We start from the raw sequence: 25,832 nt of genomic DNA, 5'->3' as shown, positions 1-25,832 counted from the left end.
TAAGTTTTAGGACAAGAATATTATGGTTTACAGTGTCAAAGGCCTTACTGTGATCCAAAAGAAGGAGAAAGGATATCATTCCGTTATCCATACTTTGACGAAGGTTTTCAATTACATCAATCAGAACAGTGGTACAACTTCTTTTCTTTCTAAATCCAGATTGCCAGTTAGATAACAAATTTTCAGATTTCAGAAAATGCTCAATTTGGTTAGCCATTATGCGTTCCAGTGCTTTAGACAGGTATGGTAAAATGGCGATGGGACGGTACTCATTTTTTGATTTGCGAATAGGTACAATTTTTGCATGTTTCCAATCAAGCGGAAAAGTGGATTTAGTTAGAACAGTGTTAAATATATATGTTAAATATGGCAGAATCTTTGGCACAATTATTTTAATAAATCGTGGATTTATTTCATCAGTTCCGATCGCATTAGATTTAATGGACAGAATGCTGTGTAGAACCTCAGTTTCATTTACACAGCGAAAGGAAAAAGGATTTTCAACAGCTACCATGCACATATTTTCATATATATTTTCAGTAGGATAGACAGTGTTTATTGAAACAAAATTCTCATTTAGTTCATTTATGTTCATGTTGGGTTCCAGCTGAGTATTGCGTTTTTCTCCAACGCCAATTTTTCGTATCTCATTCCATTTAGAGCGACTATTAACAGCATTCTGAAATTTATTATGAAAATACAATGTCTTTGCCTCAGTTATACACTTTCCAACAGCTCTTCTAGCATTTTTAAAATGTTCATGTAGTTGTAAGGTTCTAAAACGTTTCCAACGTCTATATGAAAAGTTTCTTTCATCAATCAAAGTTTTTATTCGCTGGTTAAACCAAGGTGGTTGTGAATATTTAATTGTTATTGTTTTCTCTGGAACACATCGATTGTATATTGAACAGATATGATTTTGAACAAATGATATTTGTTCATCCACAGAGTCAAAATGATAAATTGAGTCCCACGGTACTTCATCAGTAAGGTGATTCAGTAAATTGTAGTTTATTTTCTTAAAATCGCGGTAGGTAATTCTGTTGTCTTGATAGGTCATGACGTAGTTATATGTTAGAAACAGTAGGTCATGTTTAGAAAAACCAGGTGCAGCAAGTTGGTCATAAAACAAAACATTTGCAACATTGTTAACAAAAAATATATCCAGAATGCTGGATGAATGACTCGTAAAATGGGTGGGCACAGAAGTGTTAGTTGGTACTAAGCCCAACAGCTCCATCGAACTGGAAAAATGAGATTCAGACAATATATTGCTATTAAAGTCACCAGCTGTGTTGAGTATAAATTCACTTCCTCTTTCGAATAAGCAATGTCCTCTTCATGTTTTTCAAATTTGTTGAATTTTTGTCAAAATGTGGACCTTTTTGTTTTTTTTTTTTTGCTCAATGGCAACTCTTTGGTTCTGTTGCTCCTCCAAGCATATGTTGAATGAAAGGCGGTTTCTCTAGGATCTCATACACAGGTGAATGTTGAATGCCTGCAAGTCTTCCTTTAATGCCATGTCTTCGCTGTGCGCTCGTTCTTTTTGGCAACATTCTGAAGGGTTTTATTATTTAAAATGCTTTTCAGCACAGCGTTAATGTTTCCAGATGAACAACATCAGATAGTGAAGCATAAAGTTTTAAACATGTATGCGCTCCTATTTACACTTACGTTACACATGGCAGCTCAATTGCGTGCTTCCGCGGCTTGTTTATAGTAGATTCCCTATTGCCACCTGGGTTGTTTGCGAAGATAGTGTAGGAGACAGATATGACAGGACACAGTGGGTCTAAAAATAACAAAGAAAATGTTTCCATACAACACAAAATAATTGATATGTTATGAAACAAACAAAAAACATTTTCATGTCTAAGTTGAACCTTGAAACCATCTGCATTTAAAGAATCTATTTTGGTTTTAAAAACCATTTTTGTTTTCAAAGTCGCACCCCAATTTTTAATTGTCTCCCTCATTCTTTTGTTTAAATAACTTTTTTCCATAACCACTGTTTGCGGTTTGCAACGTCATTAATTTAACAGATTTAATATGAAAATTAAGACAAGTTTTCCCAAAAACTACAACTATGCATGATAAAACAATATAATAATAAGTACATACACTTATATACCACACGTTGTCATTTTAGGTTGGTAAAAAGTTTCAAGGCAATCACTACCAAATGCATGACATATATAAACTTATGCATAAAAAATGAAGGAGGGATTCCTTCATAAGTTCTTGCACAGAAAAAGTAATTAAATTAAAATGTAAAGGCTTGAAAAGTAAAAAAGAGAATCTTAAATCTAAATTATAATTACCTAAATTACGAATTCAGCTAAAAGTACATAAAAGTGAGAAAAGTTTGTCAAAACTAACACTTACAAGATGAAAGACACATATCTTTCTTTTGAACCAAACAGAATGCTGTTAAAAGCTAAACAGTAGCCAAGACTTGACAAAATTGTTGTTAAACTTTAATCTCAAAACTTAACACAAATAAAATCCATGAAAAATTCGACAAATGGCATATATGCAAGATCGGTTCGATGACAGTGGACGAGCCTTCCTCATTTCTTGAAATTTTGTCATGTCCGAACACCCAAGGAGGCCACCTTGGCAATGAGGTTAGCATGTCCGCCTATGACGTCGAACGCCTGCATTCAAACCCCGGCGTGTACATAAAAAACAAATAAAAAGGCGTTGTAAACCACATTTCGTCATGATCCGTTGAAAAATGCATAAATTATGTCCCCATAACAGCTTTATCGAAATATGGTCCGATTTGGATCAAATTCGATATGGATATTGAGAGGTCTAATAAGTACAAGGCATTGGTCAACAAATATATTGGTCTTTTTGGTACCTATATCCAGATATAGACAGATCTGAACCATATATGACACGGTTTTCGAAAAGCCTAATATAAGTCACAGTGTGTAGACAAAATTTTGGTCTTTTTGGTAGACCGATCTGAACCATATACGACAGGGATGTCGAAAAACCTGACATATGTCACTGTGTCAAATTTCACAAAATGGGATTATAGTGTTGGCCTTTTATTTTGTCAAGACTTTAAATCGAGATATCGATCTATATGGCAGCTATATCTAAATCTGAACCGATCTGAACCATATTGCACACGGATGTCGAAGGGCCAAGTTTTGGCAAAATTGGACAATAAATGCGCCTTCTATGGGCCCATGACCAAATCGAGAGATCGGTCTATATGGCAGCTATATCCAAATCTGGACCGATCTGGACCAAATTGAAGGAGGATGTCGAAGAGCCTAACACAATACACTGTCTCAAGTTTTAGCAAAATTGGACAATAAATGCGCCTTTTATGGGCCCAAGACCTTAAATCGCGAGATCGGTCTATATGACAGCTATATCCAAATCTGGACCTATCTGTGTCATATTCCAGAAGAATTTCGAGGGCCTAACTTAACTCACTGTCCCAAAATTTTGGCGACACCGGACAATAAACGGGCCTTTAATGGACCCAAAACCTTATATGGAGATATCGGTCTATATGGCAGCTGTATCCAAATCAGGACCGATCTGAGCCAAAATGAAGGAGGATGTCAAAGGGCCTAACACAACTCACTGTCCCAAATTTTGGCAAAATCGGACATTAAATGCGCCTTTTATGGGTGCAAGACCTTAAATCGAGTGATCGGTCTATATGGCAGCTATATCCTAATCTGGACCTATCTGTGCCATATTCTAGGAAGATGTCGAGGCGTCCAACTTAACTTACTGTGCCAAATTTTGACGACACCGGACAATAAATGCGCCATTAATGGGCCCAAAACCTTAAATGGAGATATCGGTCTATATGGCAGCGATATCCAAATCTGGACCGATATGGACCAAATTGAAGGAGGATGTCGAAGGGCCTAACACAACTCACTGTCCCAAATGTCAGCAAAATCGGATAATAAATGTGGCTTTTATGGGCCTAAGACCCTAAATCGGCGGATCGGTCTATATGGAGGCTATACCAAGATATAGTCCGATATATCCCATCTTCGAACTTAAGCTGCTTATCGACAAAAAAAAGAATCTGTGCAAAATTTCAGCTCAATATCTCTATTTCTCCTTTGGTCCAAAACGGGCTTGCTCACCTACAGGAGCTTGCTCACCTACAGGAGCTCTACTACTCTAATATGCATCTCAGTAGAATATGGCCTATAAACCCGCCTGCGTTGTGGAACTCAATTCTAACGTGAATTTTACACGGGCCAGTTTTTACACTTTCTCATCCTCTCTGATTCAGTTAATCTGACACTGGTAGTCTGAGATCTTCCTCTGTCTACTCTAAGCATCCATAATACCCAGAATAGGACAGAGGTGTATGGATCATGCCGACCTCCTTATGCCTAAGCTAAACCTTGGTGGCATAGTAATGAATATAGACCTCAATAGGTTGTACTTACAGTGTTACCTCAAGCCCGCTTGCGGTATTGATGTAAAAGATCGCCTGATTTCGTTGCACTTTTTCGACCTACCTGCCCCGATTCTTCCTATTTAAAAGCTCTACCATATTAGCACTGCTCTCACAATGACCGCGTACATCCTTTAAATCATCATTGGGTTAACTCCACACCGAGCATTCTCCTGCAGGAGTAGAAGGCCCAGTGGGTTCTTTCCTCCTCATTTCTATTCAAGGGCAGTTGGGAATCGAGGACAAGGCCTGAAAACTGAAATCGCCTTACTTTTGAAAGTTCCTTTCTGTGCTATTCTTAAAATAGAAAGCATTGAACGAAATTTTCTATACAAATAAAATTTTGACAAAATTTTCTATAGAAATAAAATTTTGACAAAATTTTCTATAGAAATAAAATTTTGACAAAATTTTCTATAGAAATAGAATTTTGACAAATTTTTCTATAGAAATAGAATTTTGACAAAATTTTCTATAGAAATAGAATTTTGACAAAATTTTCTATAGAAATAGAATTTTGACAAAAATTTTCTATAGAAATAGAATTTTGACAAAATTTTCTATAGAAATAGAATTTTGACAAAATTTTCTATAGAAATAAAATTTTGACAAAATTTTCTATAGAAATAAAATTTTGACAAAATTTTCTATAGAAATAAAATTTTGACAAAATTTTCAATAGAAATAAAATTTTGACAAAATTTTCTATAGAAATAAAATTTTGACAAAATTTTCTATAGAAATAAAATTTTGACAAAATTTTCTATAGAAATAAAATTTTGACAAAATTTTCTATAGAAATAAAATTTTGACAAAATTTTCTATAGAAATAAAATTTTGACAAAATTTTCTATAGAAATAAAATTTTGACAAAATTTTCTATAGAAATAAAATTTTGACAAAATTTTCTATAGAAATAAAATTTTGACAAAATTTTCTATAGAAATAAAATTTTGACAAAATTTTCTAAAGAAATAAAATTTTGACAAAATTTTCTATAGAAATAAAATTTTGACAAAATTTTCTATAGAAATAAAATTTTGACAAAATTTTCTATAGAAATAAAATTTTGACAAAATTTTCTATAGAAATAAAATTTTGAAAAAATTTTCTATAGAAATAAAATTTTGACAAAATTTCCTTTAGAAATAAAATTTTGACAAAATTTCCTTTAGAAATAAAATTTTGGCAAAAATTTCTATAGAAATAAAATTTTGTCAAAATTTTATTTCTATAGAAATTTTTGCCAAAATTTTATTTCTAAAGGAAATTTTGTCAAAATTTTATTTCTAAAGGAAATTTTGTCAAAATTTTATTTCTATAGAAAATTTTTTCAAAATTTTATTTCTATAGAAAATTTTGTCAAAATTTTATTTCTATAGAAAATTTTGTCAAAATTTTATTTCTATAGAAAATTTTGTCAAAATTTTATTTCTATAGAAAATTTTGTCAAAATTTTATTTCTTTAGAAAATTTTGTCAAAATTTTATTTCTATAGAAAATTTTGTCAAAATTTTATTTCTATAGAAAATTTTGTCAAAATTTTATTTCTATAGAAAATTTTGTCAAAATTTTATTTCTATAGAAAATTTTGTCAAAATTTTATTTCTATAGAAAATTTTGTCAAAATTTTATTTCTATAGAAAATTTTGTCAAAATTTTATTTCTATAGAAAATTTTGTCAAAATTTTATTTCTATAGAAAATTTTGTCAAAATTTTATTTCTATAGAAAATTTTGTCAAAATTTTATTTCTATAGAAAATTTTGTCAAAATTTTATTTCTATTGAAAATTTTGTCAAAATTTTATTTCTATAGAAAATTTTGTCAAAATTTTATTTCTATAGAAAATTTTGTCAAAATTTTATTTCTATAGAAAATTTTGTCAAAATTTTATTTCTATAGAAAATTTTGTCAAAATTTTATTTCTATAGAAAATTTTGTCAAAATTTTATTTCTATAGAAAATTTTGTCAAAATTTTATTTCTATAGAAAATTTTGTCAAAATTTTATTTCTATAGAAAATTTTGTCAAAATTCTATTTCTATAGAAAATTTTGTCAAAATTCTATTTCTATAGAAAATTTTTGTCAAAATTCTATTTCTATAGAAAATTTTGTCAAAATTCTATTTCTATAGAAAATTTTGTCAAAATTCTATTTCTATAGAAAAATTTGTCAAAATTCTATTTCTATAGAAAATTTTGTCAAAATTTTATTTCTATAGAAAATTTTGTCAAAATTTTATTTGTATAGAAAATTTCGTTCAATGCTTTCTATTTTAAGAATAGCACAGAAAGGAACTTTCAAAAGTAAGGCGATTTCAGTTTTCAGGCCTTGTCCTCGATTCCCAACTGCCCTTGAATAGAAATGAGGAGGAAAGAACCCACTGGGCCTTCTACTCCTGCAGGAGAATGCTCGGTGTGGAGTTAACCCAATGATGATTTAAAGGATGTACGCGGTCATTGTGAGAGCAGTGCTAATATGGTAGAGCTTTTAAATAGGAAGAATCGGGGCAGGTAGGTCGAAAAAGTGCAAAGACTAGCCTGCAACGAAATCAGGCGATCTTTTACATCAATACCGCAAGCGGGCTTGAGGTAACACTGTAAGTACAACCTATTGAGGTCTATATTCATTACTATGCCACCAAGGTTTAGCTTAGGCATAAGGAGGTCGGCATGATCCATACACCTCTGTCCTATTCTGGGTATTATGGATGCTTAGAGTAGACAGAGGAAGATCTCAGACTACCAGTGTCAGATTAACTGAATCAGAGAGGATGAGAAAGTGTAAAAACTGGCCCGTGTAAAATTCACGTTAGAATTGAGTTCCACAACGCAGGCGGGTTTATAGGCCATATTCTACTGAGATGCATATTAGAGTAGTAGAGCTCCTGTAGGTGAGCAAGCTCCTGTAGGTGAGCAAGCCCGTTTTGGACCAAAGGAGAAATAGAGATATTGAGCTGAAATTTTGCACAGATTCTTTTTTTTGTCGATAAGCAGCTTAAGTTCGAAGATGGGATATATCGGACTATATCTTGGTATAGCCTCCATATAGACCGATCCGCCGATTTAGGGTCTTAGGCCCATAAAAGCCACATTTATTATCCGATTTTGCTGACATTTGGGACAGTGAGTTGTGTTAGGCCCTTCGACATCCTCCTTCAATTTGGTCCATATCGGTCCAGATTTGGATATCGCTGCCATATAGACCGATATCTCCATTTAAGGTTTTGGGCCCATTAATGGCGCATTTATTGTCCGGTGTCGTCAAAATTTGGCACAGTAAGTTAAGTTGGACGCCTCGACATCTTCCTAGAATATGGCACAGATAGGTCCAGATTAGGATATAGCTGCCATATAGACCGATCACTCGATTTAAGGTCTTGCACCCATAAAAGGCGCATTTAATGTCCGATTTTGCCAAAATTTGGGACAGTGAGTTGTGTTAGGCCCTTTGACATCCTCCTTCATTTTGGCTCAGATCGGTCCTGATTTGGATACAGCTGCCATATAGACCGATATCTCCATATAAGGTTTTGGGTCCATTAAAGGCCCGTTTATTGTCCGGTGTCGCCAAAATTTTGGGACAGTGAGTTAAGTTAGGCCCTCGAAATTCTTCTGGAATATGACACAGATAGGTCCAGATTTGGATATAGCTGTCATATAGACCGATCTCGCGATTTAAGGTCTTGGGCCCATAAAAGGCGCATTTATTGTCCAATTTTGCTAAAACTTGAGACAGTGTATTGTGTTAGGCTCTTCGACATCCTCCTTCAATTTGGTCCAGATCGGTCCAGATTTGGATATAGCTGCCATATAGACCGATCTCTCGATTTGGTCATGGGCCCATAGAAGGCGCATTTATTGTCCAATTTTGCCAAAACTTGGCCCTTCGACATCCGTGTGCAATATGGTTCAGATCGGTTCAGATTTAGATATAGCTGCCATATAGATCGATATCTCGATTTAAAGTCTTGACAAAATAAAAGGCCAACACTATAATCCCATTTTGTGAAATTTGACACAGTGACATATGTCAGGTTTTTCGACATCCCTGTCGTATATGGTTCAGATCGGTCTACCAAAAAGACCAAAATTTTGTCTACACACTGTGACTTATATTAGGCTTTTCGAAAACCGTGTCATATATGGTTCAGATCTGTCTATATCTGGATATAGGTACCAAAAAGACCAATATATTTGTTGACCAATGCCTTGTACTTATTAGACCTCTCAATATCCATATCGAATTTGATCCAAATCGGACCATATTTCGATAAAGCTGTTATGGGGACATAATTTATGCATTTTTCAACGGATCATGACGAAATGTGGTTTACAACGCCTTTTTATTTGTTTTTTATGTACACGCCGGGGTTTGAATGCAGGCGTTCGACGTCATAGGCGGACATGCTAACCTCATTGCCAAGGTGGCCTCCTTGGGTGTTCGGACATGACAAAATTTCAAGAAATGAGGAAGGCTCGTCCACTGTCATCGAACCGATCTTGCATATATGCCATTTGTCGAATTTTTCATGGATTTTATTTGTGTTAAGTTTTGAGATTAAAGTTTAACAACAATTTTGTCAAGTCTTGGCTACTGTTTAGCTTTTAACAGCATTCTGTTTGGTTCAAAAGAAAGATATGTGTCTTTCATCTTGTAAGTGTTAGTTTTGACAAACTTTTCTCACTTTTATGTACTTTTAGCTGAATTCGTAATTTAGGTAATTATAATTTAGATTTAAGATTCTCTTTTTTACTTTTCAAGCCTTTACATTTTAATTTAATTACTTTTTCTGTGCAAGAACTTATGAAGGAATCCCTCCTTCATTTTTTATGCATAAGTTTATATATGTCATGCATTTGGTAGTGATTGCCTTGAAACTTTTTACCAACCTAAAATGACAACGTGTGGTATATAAGTGTATGTACTTATTATTATATTGTTTTATCATGCATAGTTGTAGTTTTTGGGAAAACTTGTCTTAATTTTCATATTAAATCTGTTAAATTAATGACGTTGCAAACCGCAAACAGTGGTTATGGAAAAAAGTTATTTAAACAAAAGAATGAGGGAGACAATTAAAAATTGGGGTGCGACTTTGAAAACAAAAATGGTTTTTAAAACCAAAATAGATTCTTTAAATGCAGATGGTTTCAAGGTTCAACTTAGACATGAAAATGTTTTTTGTTTGTTTCATAACATATCAATTATTTTGTGTTGTATGGAAACATTTTCTTTGTTATTTTTAGACCCACTGTGTCCTGTCATATCTGTCTCCTACACTATCTTCGCAAACAACCCAGGTGGCAATAGGGAATCTACTATAAACAAGCCGCGGAAGCACGCAATTGAGCTGCCATGTGTAACGTAAGTGTAAATAGGAGCGCATACATGTTTAAAACTTTATGCTTCACTATCTGATGTTGTTCATCTGGAAACATTAACGCTGTGCTGAAAAGCATTTTAAATAATAAAACCCTTCAGAATGTTGCCAAAAAGAACGAGCGCACAGCGAAGACATGGCATTAAAGGAAGACTTGCAGGCATTCAACATTCACCTGTGTATGAGATCCTAGAGAAACCGCCTTTCATTCAACATATGCTTGGAGGAGCAACAGAACCAAAGAGTTGCCATTGAGCAAAAAAAAAAAAACAAAAAGGTCCACATTTTGACAAAAATTCAACAAATTTGAAAAACATGAAGAGGACATTGCTTATTCGAAAGAGGAAGTGAATTTATACTCAACACATATAGCACTGCAACATACAAACACATGCAATGGAAAAATAATAGGTAGTAGATATGGTATCGGGATGGTTAGTGTCGTGGTTATATAATTAAGGCGTTTTGCAACCCTACCGTACTGGTTGTAATTGCCCTTATGGCCATTTTACTATCCGTAAAGATTTTCATACTCGACGTCTTCGAGTTAATACCACACCACCTCACGCATTCCGTAATCGCCCGGATCTCCGCCTGCGGACCGTATTATGGTCAGCCAGTCTAAAACAGATCTTAGTCTCTGGGTTCTTAATGTAGACCCCCAGGCCCACTTTGTCCTCTAGCTTTCATCCATGCGTGTAATATGATCTTCATGATGGCAATAATAGGGTTCCGTCAATCCAAGATTATGCCGTTGGCAGCAGTGCTTCGCACTCGACCTCAGGTGTCGTCTCAGGTATCCCATCGGAAACCTCGTCCATTCCTTTCAGGTTTCTAATCGTCGCCTCGATTATACCGCGATGGTATGAGCTGCTCCTATTCTCAATCCATTCTCACATAGCCTTAAGTCTCACAGCCGCAGTTGCTGCCTCACACTTAATCTGTATGTCTATGAGTCGGATATCTAGAATAGTCTCCAGTGTCCCAGTGGGCGCTGACACATGTTCATGTCTTGTTCCACAAGACATGTTCTCTGAACCTGTTGTATTATCCTTACGTTGCACTTTTTCTCCATCGCAGCCCACCAAACTACTGAGGGCAACTTAGTATTGATCTTATCGCGCTTCTGTAGAGCCAGTTGGCTCTACTCGCTCCGTCGCTCCGTCGAGCATACGGCCCGTCTACATAGTGCCCAACATCTGTGTGCATTCTCGGTACGCTCCTGAATGTGACACTTCCGTTTCAGTTTCCTGTCCAAGATCACTCCTAAGTATTTGGCCTTGTCAGATATCAAAATGTCTCTATTGAGGAAAAGTGGTGCGTCAAATTTTCCCATCTTAGTCTTCCTCGTGAACAGCTATATTTCTCTTTTTTTCTGGGTTAACATTTAGTCCCTTAGGTCTAGCCCAGTTGTGTGCCATCTGCAAGAGTCTTTCTGCCCTTCTACATAGCTGGTTCGGATCCTGAACCCTAAGAAGTTTTCTAACATGGTCTGCATAGCAGACGGATTCAAATCCTTCCTCAGTCAGCATTCGTATTAGGTTATTTATGGTGGTCACCCAAAGCAGTGGCGATAAAATGCCCCCCTCTGGCGTGCCCTGTGTCACCATAACCCTGTTCCATAGCATATGGCTGTGCCTGTTCCATAGCATATGGCTTATTCAGTCTCTAAGGTGCGGTTTCACCCCGGTTTCCATGGTTTTGAGTAGAAGGGGCGTAAGGCTTATATGTCTGTAGGCCTTTGGTGTCGCATAACTTCTGTTGGCGGATTTGGCTATAAATACCGCCCTCGTCTCCTGCCAGGCTTTCGGAGTATATGGCCAAGGCCAGATGAGGCCTACTTTTGTAGTTAAGCCGGAAATATTCCATCAGGACCCGATGGATTAAATGGTTTTAAGCGCTTCAAGGCTTCCTCGACCATAAATTCCAATATGACATGCCTTTGATCAATCTCATTATTCCGGTATCCGGTATCTCCGTGGAAAACAAGTTTTCATCAAAAGCCTCAACACGTCCTCCATTGTCTCTGCTTTCACCCCCATGTCGTCTACTAACGTTTCAGTTTGGACATGGGTTTTGAGAGAAACTTTTTCATCTTGGCGACGATTTTAACGCTTTCGACCTGTTCGCAGAAAAGCTTCCAGGAGGCACATTATGCCGCTCTGGTATTCTTATTGTATTCCTTGAGCACTTCCCAATATTTATTTACCGCTTATTTACAAACTCTCACCCCACGAAATGTGTTGGGAGTTCACATCCCACTCTATTAGTACCTCGTTTTCTGTCTGTTTCGCTTTCCTCACCAGCCGTTGCAGCTTCGCGGTGGGTGGTGGTGGCGGCAGATAAAGTGATGCCAGTTATGCTCCACCGTCTCCCCGTTATTACAATTTTGAACACATTTGCCCAAAATTTGATAAGGATTATTTTATAACCCATCTGAAAACCTCCACCGCAGTCCATCCGAAAACCTCTTTAGAGGTCAAAATTTGTACTCTACTACCAATGACCTTTTATTGCAGTCCTTTTTTGTTTTTTACATTTGTCTTGGTCGTCCTTTTTTCCTTGGGTTGAGCGGTCGCCAACAATTTGTCATAAATTTGTATATCAAGTTCTTACTCTACCCTCATTGACCTTTCATTTAGTAGCGTATAGTCTTGGTGAGCCAACATGTATGAACGGTTTGGGGTCGGTCCCTCAGACCCTTGTTTGTTCCCTTTTATTCGAGTCCTTTTATTACTGCTATATACATACCCTATTTGAAGGGAGGGTTTTTTAAGGGGTGTGTCCGCTGACACTTGGATTGAAATTTTCACATCAAGTTCGTACTCTACTTTTAAATATCTCTTTTTCTATACCCATTTTGTCGTAACCGGAAAATATGTATTTTTTGCGGGGTTTTTGGGGATGCGGAGGGCCCTCCGATACATGGGATCAAATTGTTATACTAAGTTCGTACTCTACTCTTGAATACCTTTCATTTGATACCCATTTCGCCCCAATCGGTTATCATGTCCGTTTGGGTAGGTTTTGGGGTGGGGCGTCCCCCTAGGTTTTTTGACCCCAAAGTTCTATACCCATTTTGCGTTTTTGGGTTACCTTAAGAGAACATATAAAACTCCATTTAAACTGATACACCCATATCCGAGATCTGGGGTATTTGAAAATTGGGGTAAGGGGGAGTATCCGCCCCCCTCTTCGGATATCACCAAATCAAACACCTATTTTCTCCGTGGGGCAAGCTCTACCATCTGTGTGTGTGAAATTTCATGAAAATCGGTTCAGCCGAAACAAACAAACAAAGCGCAATATTTTCGTTTTTATATAATCGGAGATATCATGGCCATTTTATCAAAACTATTTTCTTTTAAAAAATAATGTGGAAGTTTGATATGTTTTCAGTGTTTATAAACATTTTATGCAAAATAAATAAAATGAAAATGGCAACACTGTCCAATGAACACCGGAAGCCTAGGGGCTCCTACAACAAGTTGATGGCGGCTATAAATAGTACATCAAACAATCTCTTCCATACGCCCTTCGCACTCCAATATTCCCTGGTACTAAGAAAACTATCCTTGTCTGTTGGATATGTGAAAAAATATGTGCTTGCATTCGGCTAATGTGTGTGTGTGCGTGAGTGTGGGTGCTTCCTAGAGCACTTGTATAGTACTACAGTAAGTATGATAAAGTTAATGATGTGAGTGGCATGAATACTGCCATGCCTTATGTTGTGGGCAAGCAAGCAGCCAGCCTCAGCCGCATTGTATTGTGTCTATGGGTTAGTAGGGAAATTCGGGCCGAACTGTGGCAAGACCATAGCATAACGTGTGGCACGAACCAAAGTGTATATGCCGCGTGCTCAATACACACCAACACACTTTACTTATGTATTGTATTGTATATGAGTATGTGTATACAATATGCACATTTAAATGAACCTTTATGAGGCCCAACCACCGCTCTTCATACTTATCGGTGTAATTAACATAAAAAATTACTTTTACTTTTTCGTATTACATATTTAAGAGAAATATACATTATGGTAAATCATCTGATAGGCATCACCATGCAGAGCAAGAGCGCTTCGTATAATGGAATTTCGTAAAACCTCAAAATAGAGTAGCAGCGCCATGTACATACAAATATATTGTAAGTATGTATATGTGTGTGTGTGTGTGTGTAAGGATGTGCATAATAAATGTTGTGGTATCAATTGTGGTGGGCACTTATTTTTAAGTCGTGACTTTTTAAGTGGTTTAAATATATTTTACACGTTCCTCTTTTGTTTCCTTTTTTTTTGCTTAGTAAAAGGGTATTAAGAGTAATTTTAAAACATAAACGTTTCTAGTATTCGGGTGTTTTTTCTACGTTTAAATCCTTGAGAATTTTTAATTGTGTTATAATATTATTGCATACTTTTGGGAGATTTTAAAAAGCTTTGGTTGTATTCAAGATTTTTTGTTTTTGTTTTTAAAAGGCAAATCTCTTGACCAAATTATTCAAGGCAGTATACTGCACTGTGAAGTACTCAAGTCTAAACCAGTAAGGAAGGGAAAAAGTCGGGCGGTGCCGAATATGTATAATACCCTACAACTACCCTATGAGTACAATGTGGGAGCTATATCCAATTCTGAACCAATTTGGATGGACCTCGGCAAATGTTTTCAGATGGGTCATTAAACAATCCCCATAAAATTTCAAGCAAATATGTTCAAACTATAATACGGTTGACTACGGTTGACAAATGACAACATTATTGCAAATTACCCTAAATTTGACGAACATTTATATGGGAGCTATATCCAAATCTGAACCGATTTCGAGCAAATAGTGGTAGTCGTCGAGGAAAGCGTTGTGCAAAATTTTGCAAGATTGGTCAATAAATACGCTTGCGGTGGCTCTTGGAGTGAAAATCGGGAGATATACATATATAGCAGCCATATCTAAATCTGGACCAATTTTCATGAAATTCATCAGTAATGTAGAGAGTTATAAGAAAATCCTCCCTGCTAAATTTCGAGAGAATCAGTGAACAAATGAGCACTTTAATGCATTATTTCTCAAAATCGGACCAACATATATATGGAAGCTATATCTAAATCTGAACCGATTTCGAGCAAACTTCACAGATATTGTGGTAGTCGTCGAGGAAAGCGTCGTGCAAAATTTTGGGCAAAGTTGGTCAATAAAAGCGCTTGCTGTTACTCTAAAAGTAAAAATCAGGAGATATATATGTATGAGAGCTATATCTTAATCTGAACCGATTTCTACAAAATTATGTCGAGTATCATAAGGAATTCCTTTTTGCCAAATTTCGAGAAATTCGGTTAACAAATGACCATTTCATTACATTATTATTGCAAATCGGACGAACTTATATATGGGAGCTATATCCAAATCTGAACCGATTTTTTTTTTTCATTTCGATAGTCTTCGTTCCTAGGCCTAAAAGCATTGCTGTACCAAATTTTAAGACGATCGAATTAAAACTGCGACCTGTAGTTTGTACACAAAACAACATGGACAGACAGACAGACGGACAGACAGACAGATGGACATAGCTAAATCCAATCAGAAAGTGATTCTGAGTCGATCGGTAGCAATGGCTTAATCTCTCTTCCTTTAGGGTGTTACAAACAAATGCACTGGGTATTATAACCCTATACCACAGTAGTGGTATAGGGTCTGTTTTAAAATGTTGTCTAGAAAAGGGTGCAAAAGTGGTGGCGTATGCTGATGACGAGGCAATTGCGGTTAGAACACTCTAAGAGATATATTTCAGGAAGCTCTACGTGCAATAATGAAGTGGGATACCGAAAGTGGTCTAGTTATAAATACTTGCAAGACAGAAGTAGTTCTTTTCAGCAGAAGATAAAAGTTGCCTACAGTGGAACCTCTCATATACTGCAGTTGTTAGACCTTTTAATGCTATATGGTGTTGTGGTCTGGTGGAAGGCTTTTCAAAGCTCAATACTTAAGCGGATCCAAAGGATGGCTTGTTCGTACATCACAGCCGCACTGATGACGACACCAGCTGATGAACTGAATTTAATGCTACATCTTATGCCTCTGACGTTAAGGGAGCTTTCCCATTGGTCATGTGGCGGGTAAGGATACTGTGTTATCCTTGATACAATATCCGATGTTCCAGGCAGTTTGGATTATAGCCTACCTGAGCCACTTTTTAATAAAAAGTACTGCACCACTATTCCTGATAGAACCGCTTAGAACAAGGTTCTCCCTGGTAACAGAAGTTACATAGACTTCTATACGGATGGTTCCAAACTACACGACCAGGTGGGCTTTGGGCTGTACTCTAAAGATCTAGAACTGGTCATATCGAAAAGGTTACCCCACCACTGCAATGTGTATCAAGCAGAGATCCTTGCAATTAAGGAAGTCGTGGAATTGCTAAGATAAAATGTCATAACGACGATTCGCATAAATATCTTCTCAGACAGCCAGGCAGCCATTAAATCCCTGAAGAACGTATGTCTGAACACAAACACCACCCTCGACTGTCGCAGATCTCAACGAGATGGCTGAACAGTTCAATATTCACCTGTTCTGGGTGCCAGACCACAGAGATATTCCAGGAACTCTAAGGCAGACAAGCTTGCAAGACTAGCCACTACCCTACACATTCCAGGGATACTGGAATCTGTGGGTATGCCTCTAGCTCCATATAAGCTAAGTTTTCAGGACCAGTCCCGAAGGACAACGAATGCCAGATGGTCACAAAGAGGAGACTGTGAATATTCCACAACTATGTGGCCTCATCTAGACTTGAAGAGGTCTACCTCTTTGCTGTCGCTGGCTAGAAAAGACGTCTCAGTCATTGCGTCCGTCATGACAGGTCACTGACTAATCGGAAAACATGCTGACAGACTGAAGGTTGCCAGTAACGACTTTTGCAGAAGCTGTTATAACATCGAAGAAGAAGAGACTACAGAAAACCTTCTGTGTGTAAGTCCCGCACTGCCAGTTAGAAGGAATTCTATATTAGGTTCTCATTTCTTTGAGAACCTGTCTGATTTAGTGGATGTGAACATTTGCAAGTTGTTGGACTTTTTGAAGCGATCAACGGTAGGTACTAGAAGGCATCTTCCTTCTTTTGTTTCTGTGGTATCACAATAGACGAAAACGCCTAAAAGGGTCTGATGGTAGACAGCCACTTTAACCTAATCTATCCTTTCAACCCTACCTAACCGAACCTAGGGAAAATTCATATAAAAATGTATCCGCAGAAAAAGTTTATATGAAATCTTGTCTTTAAAAAAGTTTACTAATTTTTGTCTTTAGATAAAATTTTGTAAGAGACATTGTCGTTGAAGAAAATTTCTTAGATAGGACTTAAGAGAAAATAGGAAGGAAACTTTATGGATTTTTTTTAAAAACCTTTACTAATTTTTGTCTTTAGATAAAATTTTCTAAGAGATATTGTCGTTGGAGAAAATTTCTTAGATATGTTTTTAGAGAAAATAGGAAGGACACATTTTGGAAATTTTCTTTTTAGAGAAATTTTTTAAGGAATTTTGTTTTTAAACAAAATTTTATAGAAATTTTGGTGATTAAAGAAAATACATATGAAATTTTATCTTTAGAGAAAATTTTGCTAAAAATTTTGCAATAGAGAAAATGTCCTGAAAAGATTTTGTTCAGAGAAATTTTTATGATATTCAACATATATGAGAATAAACTTATGTAAATATTCAATTTATCTTCTCATTATTGTTTAATAAACCTAATCAGCTTATAGTAACCAAATTTAATCACTGTTAAAAATAGACTATGCTCCTTATTTTTAGAAATTTTTACTGAAAATGTGTGGTTTGTGGTAGTAACACCAACTTTCTGTAATTTGAATATTTCAATTTGATCCACAAAACCTGTGACTTGGTCACATAAATATTCAGGAACATGAAATTTTCCTCAACATGTTCCACATTTTAGCAAAGTTTTTCCAACTTAACCAAAATTTACTAACGACCAAAACTACATTATTTTCATGTTTCATACAAACGAATTAAATCTATTAATTACTGTAGTGGTGGAGGATTACTCAAACGCTACGTGAACTCAATTGCAAATGAGGTGCTAATATGCAAAAGGAAAGAAAAGGAAAAACACACACAAATACAAAAATAAAATTTAAAGGAAAATGTGCAAATGTGCCAAAGCGAAAGGCGAAGCAATGAATAAAACTACGACATGTTGTGGTGCAGAAAACGAACGAACGTAGGAACATGCCAACGGAAGTTGAAAACCAAACTAAGATTTATTTCTTGCAAACTTAAAAACCGTAATGATGATATATAGTAGTTGAGTAGTTAGTTAGTTGTTATTGTTATTACCAAAGCGAAAATCCTTGCGTCTATTGTTATTGTATCCAGAACCCGGCGCGCCACCATTGTGTGAAGACTTAACACGTAAAATGCGCGGTTGAGCCAAACGCTTAATGCGCCTTAATAAATCACTAACGAATGCACAATTACCACCACCACCACCAGCAGCAAGAGGAGCAGCGCCAGCAAACTCATCCCGGGTAGATGCATTAGTAGTAGTGGCACTGCTAGTAGTAGTAATGATGGCTGTGGCAAGTTCAAATGCACTAGTGTTTGTTGCAGCCTTAGTAGCGGGGAATACTTTGGATTTTGCATACACCTCAAAATGTTTATTAAATCTATGGTCTTTAGATGTGGTAGAGTTGGTAATGGTGTTGATGATGGCATTTCTTGCTGTTAATGTGGTCGACGTAGAAGATGCAGTAGATGCAGTAGTAGTAGTAGTAGTAGTATTAGCAGCAGCATGATGAATTTCAAATGTGAATGTTAATGATTTGAAGGCTTTTAAATTTGTAATTAGTAGCAATAACTATAAGCTGCTTATTATTATCATAGTAACAGTAACAGATTATTTTACCAAAGCCCTACCAAAGCAGGGCATATACATACATAAATGATCTAATACACAGAAATATGAATATAGGCATATAATCCCCAATTTTAAAGAAGATTAATTAACATACACACCTCCTAATGTAGTATAAATGAGTTGGGTGTATGATATTCCCCTACTATGGAAGATCCCTATTGTAAATATTGCCCGATTTATCTATAATTAAAATTGTGTTTGAAGGAAAATTTGTTTACTCACTTTTAACTCTTAACCAAGTATAGGCAGATTTTTCGCCAGCTTCATTAACAGCCAAACACTGATACATGGCTGAGTCTGCCAGCTCAAGTTTTTTAATATGCAAGGCATTATCTTCCGACAGCGAGTATCTAAAAGACAAATACAAACAATAAAAATTAATAAGAATGTAATGAAATTTAAGTCGTTTAATGGTATTAAGAAAAAAGTATCGTTATATTGAGAATGTCTAGCTCACATACAAATATTCAATACTCAAAGTATTGATGATAAAACAAAAACTTTATTAGAATCGAATCAACCAAAATAATATTTGAAGAAAGAAAAACGCATTATGTTTGGATGGGTGAAATTTTGAATATTCACAAGCACGAATATAACATATGTACATATATCAAACTTAAATGTAAAAAAAAAAATCAGTCTGCAAATGGGCCCTTTAATGAAAACTAGAATTTCATCCGGGAAATAGTAATAGGAAACTATGATGATATCCACACCACATCGTTCAGTAATGAAGAAAGGTAGAAACAATTTAGTGCTTAAGATTTTATTAAAATCGTTTAATATAAACGTCTTTTATGGGGTGAAGATGTTAGTTTGTTAGGTTGGCAACTATTAGGTTGCCCAAAAAGTAATAGCGGATTTTTTAAAAGAAAGTCAAATGCATTTTTAATAAAACTTAGAATGGACTTTAATCAAATATACTTTTTTTACACTTTTTTTCTAAAGCAAGCTAAAAGTAACAGCTGATAACTGGCAGAAGAAAGAATGCAATTACAGAGTCACAAGCTGTGAAAAAATTTGTTAACGCCGACTATATGAAAAATCCGCAATTACTTTTTGGGCAACCCAATATTTCCAAATGTGTATCGACTTATGTTATATTCGATATGCATATTGAGGAGTCCCATACACCTTACTACACCAGATTTCAGCGAAATCGGGTAATAGACGAATCTCTTATATGCTCAAGACCAAGAAATTTGGAAATCGATTAATATGGCAGCTAAATCGAAATATGGTACGATCTGGAGCATTTTCTGGCATCCTTGCCACAACTCACTAAATTTCAGCGAAATCGGTTATTTTACGAACCTTTTATGGGCCTATGATCGAAAATCAGTGGATCGCTTCATTTAAATATGGAGGTTACATTTAAATATGGTCCATTGGGACCATACTCAACACGGATAGCCAGGGAGTGGCTATTTCATTGACTTCGATGTTCCGTTCTATATCACATTCGGTAAGGATATCGACTCACTACTCTACATTTCAACAAAATTTTTTAATATTTGGGCCTTGTGTTAGGCAAAACCCTAAATCGGAAGATAGTTGTATAAGCCAGAAATATCTAAATATGGTTCGATCTGAGCCATACTCGGCAGGAATGTCCAGGGGTCGAACAAAATTATTGGCCAAGACCTTAAATGAGGAGATCGGTCTAAATGGGGCCTATATCAAAATATGGTCGAATCTGCGTCATATTACGAAAGATATGTTAGTGAAATCGAGGGATAAATTAATTTTTATGGTCTCAACACCTTATCTCTGGAAATTGGTTTATATGGGGGCTACATCAAGATATTGTGGCCCATCTTCGAACTTAACCTGCGTATGGTGATATAAACAATCACAGTGGAAAGACAATATCAATCACAATGTGTATATTTACCACCATGGAAAATATCAATCACAATGGATATTAACGAGAGTGCTTAATATCAATCACAAAGGATAACATAAACCACGGTGGTTAACATGAAACACCTTGGATAACATGACACACCGTGGATAATATGAACTACCGTGAATATTATGAACTACCATGGATAATATGAACTACCGTGGATAACATGAACCATCTTGGGTTATATAAGCTCCCGTGGATAATTTGAAAATAATAATATGAACGACAGTGCTAAATATCAATCGCAAGAGAAAATTTAAACCACCGTGGATAATATGAACTCCCGTGGATAATATGAACCAACGTCGATGATATGAACCACCGTGGATAATATAAATCACAGTAGATAATATCAACCTCGTATATAATATAAATTGCAGTAGGTTATATGAAAATCCGTGGATATTATGAATCGCCGTAGGTAGTATCAACCACAGTGGATATAATAAATCGACACGCATAATAACAACCACCGTGGATAATATCAATCGCCGTGGATAACATGAACAACCGTGGATATTATTAGCAACCGTGATTTATATTAGCTACCATGGATAATACTAGCGCCATGGTTAATATTAACCCTCATGGATAATATAAACCACAATGGACAATATGAGTTATTTGCGCATGAACATTTCATTAAGAAACAGGAGCAAACTTCTCACATAGCAATGAGTGCTGTCCGATTTAACTTTAAGCTCAACGATAAAGGTCCTCCATTTTATAGGCGATTCCGAACGGCCGTTTCAAAACCTCTTTGGGGAGAAGTTTTTACATGACAACGTACCTCACAAATGTTGCCAGCATTAAGAGGGGATAACCACTGCTAAAAATTTTTCTGATGTTTCCTCTAAGATTTGAACCCAAGCGTTCAGAGTCATAGACGGGCATGCTTACCTCTGGGCTACGGTGGCCTCTGGATAATGTAAATAACCGTGGATGGTATCAACTAAGGTAGATAAATGAACCACCGTGTATAGGATTAACCACTGTGGATATCATAAACCGCCTCGGATAATATTAACCACCTTAGATAATATGAACCACCGTGGATAATATGAACCATCGTGGATAATATAAAAGCCGTGGGTAATATAAATCGTCGTCGATAATATAAATCACCATGGATAATTTAAACAAACGTGGAAAATATAAACTACCGTGGATAATATGAACCACCATGGATATCATCAACCATTGTGGATAATATAAATCGCCGTGGATAATATGAGCCACCATGGATAATGTTAACTACCGTATAAAACATTAAACACCGTCGATAATATGTACTATCATGGATAGTATGAATCATCGTGGATAATATAAATCATCGTGGATAATATGAATCACCGTGGATAATGAATCACAGCGGATAATATCAACTACCATGTACAATATTAATGATCGCAAATATGAACTACAGTGGATATTAAGAATCACCGTGGATAATATAAATCACCGTGAATAATATGAATAACCGTGGGTAATATTAACCACCATGGATAACTTTAGCCACCGTAGATATCATGAACAGCGGTGAATATCGTGAACCACCGTGGATAATATTACCCACCGAGGATAATATGAACCACCGTGAATCATATTAGCCATAATATCAATGGATAATATCAACAAACGACGAAAATGTAATTCACAATGGATAATATAAACCACAGTGGATAGTATGAAGCAACCGTGGATAATACAAACTACCATGGACAATATTAACCACCGTGGATAACATTAACTACTGTCGATGTCATGACCCACCATGGATCATATGAGTTACGAGGGATAACATTAACCGCAGTGGATATCATGAACCTCCGTGGATAATATGAATCACGGCGGATAATATGAACCACCGTGGAGGTTAGCTCATCCGCAGAGGTTAGCTTATCCGCAGAATGCCTGGGTCCAAGTACTGGCGAGAACATCAGAAAACAATTTTCAGCGGTGGTTATGCCCCCCTAATGCTGGCCACATTTGTGAGGAACTATGTCACTTGAAACTAGTAATAACAAGTAAAAGTGTGCTCAGTTCGGCCGGGCCGAATCTTGGGAACCCACCATCATGGATTCCGCCAAAAATTTATACAAAATAAATTTATTTGAAGGGTATAATTTTATTCTACATACCAAACTTCTGTCAAGCCAGCAAAGATTAAAGCTTCTAGGAACCGAACAAGGATGATCGAGAGACCGGTTTACATGGGAGCTATATCAGGTTATAGATTGGTTTGGATCGTACTTGGCACAGTTGTTGAAAGTCATAACAAAACACTACATGCTCAATTTCAGCCAAATGGGACAAAAATTGTCGCTTTTAAGGATTCAAGAAGTCAAATCTGGAGATCGGTTTATATGGGAGCTATGTGTATCAGATAAAAGACCGGTTCGGACCGCAATTGGCACAGTTGTTGGCGCAGTCATAACGGAACACCACATGCAAAATTTCAGCCAAATCGGACAAAAATCGTGGCTTGTAATGGTTTAAGAAGTCAAATCGGGAAATCGGTTTATATGGGAGCTATATCAGTTTATGGACCAATTCGAAACGTACTTGGCACAGTTTTTAAAAATCATAAATTTCAGCCAAATTGGACAAAAATTGTGGCTTGTAAGGGCTTAAGAAATCGAATCGGGAGTTCGGTTTATATGGGAGCTATATCAGGTTAGAGACCGATTCGAACCGTACTTGGCACAGTTGTTGGAAGTCATAACCGAACACCGCATGCAAAATTTCAGCCAAATCGGACAAAATTGCGGCTTGTAAGGGCTCAAGAAATCGAATCGGGAGTTCGGTTTATATGGGAGCTATATCAGGTTAGAGACCGATTCGAACCGTACTTGGCACAGTTGTTGGAAGTCATAACAGAAAACCGCATGCAAAATTGCAGCCAAATCGGAAAAAAATTGCGGCTTCTAAGGGCTCCAGAAGTCAAATCGGGAGATCGATTTATACGGGAGCTAGCTGGTTTATGCTGGAGATATATCAGGTTATAGACCGATTTGGACCGTATTTGGCATAGTTGTTGGAAGTCATAACAGGGACTCAAGAAGTCAAATCGGGAGATCGGTTTATATGGGAGCTATATCCAAATCTGAGCCGATATGGTCCATTTGCAATCCCTACCGATCTAAACCAATAAAAAGTGTCTGTACAAAATTTCAAGCGACTAGCTTTATTCGTTCGACTTCTATCGTGACTTCGACAGACGGACGGACAGTGCAAGATCTACCCCGAACGTCGAGAAGATCAAGAATTTATATACTTTATGTGATCTTAGACGAATATTTCGAGGTGTTACAAACGGGATGACTGGATTAGTATACCTATGGCGGTGGGTATAAAAACTATCCTTTTAAAAAAAAATGTGCCGAGGCTGTGCTTAAGTTTCGGCCGATACTGTATATTCTTGATCGCCTTGTCATTTTAAGAAGATCTAATAATGTCCGTTTCTCTGTCTATCAAAATCACGCTGATTGTCGAAGGAGTAAAGCTAGGGGCCCGAGCTAGGTCGATGGATCCCCATAAACCAGCTTTTGCTATGACCTTCAATATTCGTGATAAACACGCAGTTTTGTTTGTTGTCGCTCAAACAATTCGCTCAAACATTACAGTTGTCAGCAATTACCGATATTAAAGCATATCTATAATGCTTATGTTTATCATATTACTTACTTTTCATTCTTCAAATCAATGGGCTCGGCATTTTTAAACCAGCTAACCGTTGGCTGAGGATCTCCCACAACATCACAGGGCAGTGTTACTAAAATACCCAATTCACCAAAGGTTTCCTGACGCATGGGCGTAAAAAATGAGGGTGGCTCAAGAATTTCAATTTTTGCTTTTGATGTCAATGTTTTATGGCCACCACTGCGAAGGCGCACCTGACAGGCATATTCGCCTGAATGCGTAAGATTTACCGAAAGCAAAGCCAGCGAACGATTCCAAGGATCATTTAGTGTATGAGCTATCTCAGCATTTTCCAAAGGTATACCATCCTTAAACCACAGAGTCTCCAATTCATGTAAAGGCCTTGCATTGGCTATACATTGCAGTTCGGCCACTTGTTCGCCACGTTTCAATTTCATATCCTGCGGATGCACAATGATTTCCGGTGCCACTTCAATATACGGATCGCCACTCACGTTCAAATGGATGAAGGCGCTGTTCTCCTCTTTACCCAATTGGGTATTTATGGCACGTGCCCGATACGATTGGCGATCCACCTCATCGGCACTGAGTATTATCAATTGATTGTCTTTTGAGTAGGCATATTTAATGTCATAATTGAGTGGTCCATCTACCGTCTGCCACATGACGGAAGGCACCGGCACCGACTCAATGGGTGGCAAATCCAATATGGCCGGATGGCCTGATATGACATGAAGGCGACCCTCGGTTATGTTGCTGAATGTGCCCATATCTGCAAAAAGAACACGAAAAAAAGAGAGTATGTGTGATTACAAATATGTATGTCTGTGGAAGAATCATTTAAGCCTACACAACATAACTAAATTGGGAAATTATGAACATGTATTTATTGTTATGCGGAATGGTACTAAAAGCATACGGGTGAGGGAGGGAGGTTATCGAGATTCGGGGTCACCATAACAATTGTAAGCCAGCAGCAACAGCAGCCGCACTTATTTATTATCCCTGTCCACGAACCCAGTGGGTCGCCATTTGTTTGCCAATGACTGACTATTGGCTTTATGGGTCTGTGTGCCATGGTTGTGTTGTTTGCTACCCTTCGTTTGTGAAGTCATGCCCGGCCCGGAGTCAAAGATTAAGCCCATCATTTAAACATTGAGTCAAGCAATTCATTTGGACGTGCTGTGTTTGCGCAAATTTTAGCTTTACGGCCGTCCACTCACGCAATAATGCGAACAACAGCAACAACATCCAAAAGGGTACAATGAATACACGCACTCACTACGCACTTCATGTGGAAGACCTTTGTGTAATTACACTGAGAAAAATATTGTGATGCATAATTAAAAATGTTAATTAACCACAAAACTTGTGATCTGTAGTGGAAATCATGGTAGGTTCTGTTTTATAAGCCGATTTTTAGGAATACTCTCAAAATAAAAAAACTATGTTCATAAGTTTCCTTCTTTCCCAGTGTACCTTTCTTT

At 36.7% G+C, this 25,832-nt stretch overlaps 1 protein-coding gene across 6 annotated transcripts in view; it reads right to left on the bottom strand.

Moving 5' to 3' along the window:
* Positions 1-25,832, bottom strand: part of LOC106093307 (protein sidekick) — a 490,348-nt gene that overhangs the window by 100,057 nt on the left and 364,459 nt on the right. For all 6 annotated transcript variants that reach the window (XM_059366229.1, XM_059366231.1, XM_059366230.1 and 3 more), the window contains exons 4-5: positions 24,370-25,117; positions 18,993-19,120 (exon numbers count right to left, since the gene is read on the bottom strand). In XM_059366229.1, coding sequence (XP_059222212.1) covers positions 18,993-19,120; positions 24,370-25,117 — 876 coding nt within the window. The remainder of the gene's footprint in view (positions 1-18,992; positions 19,121-24,369; positions 25,118-25,832) is intronic.

This window comes from Stomoxys calcitrans, chromosome 4, assembly GCF_963082655.1.
Source record: "Stomoxys calcitrans chromosome 4, idStoCalc2.1, whole genome shotgun sequence".
Lineage (NCBI taxonomy): Eukaryota > Metazoa > Arthropoda > Insecta > Diptera > Muscidae > Stomoxys > Stomoxys calcitrans.
The sequence above is the reverse complement of the archived record's forward strand: the minus strand, read 5'-3'. Positions and strand labels throughout refer to the sequence as shown.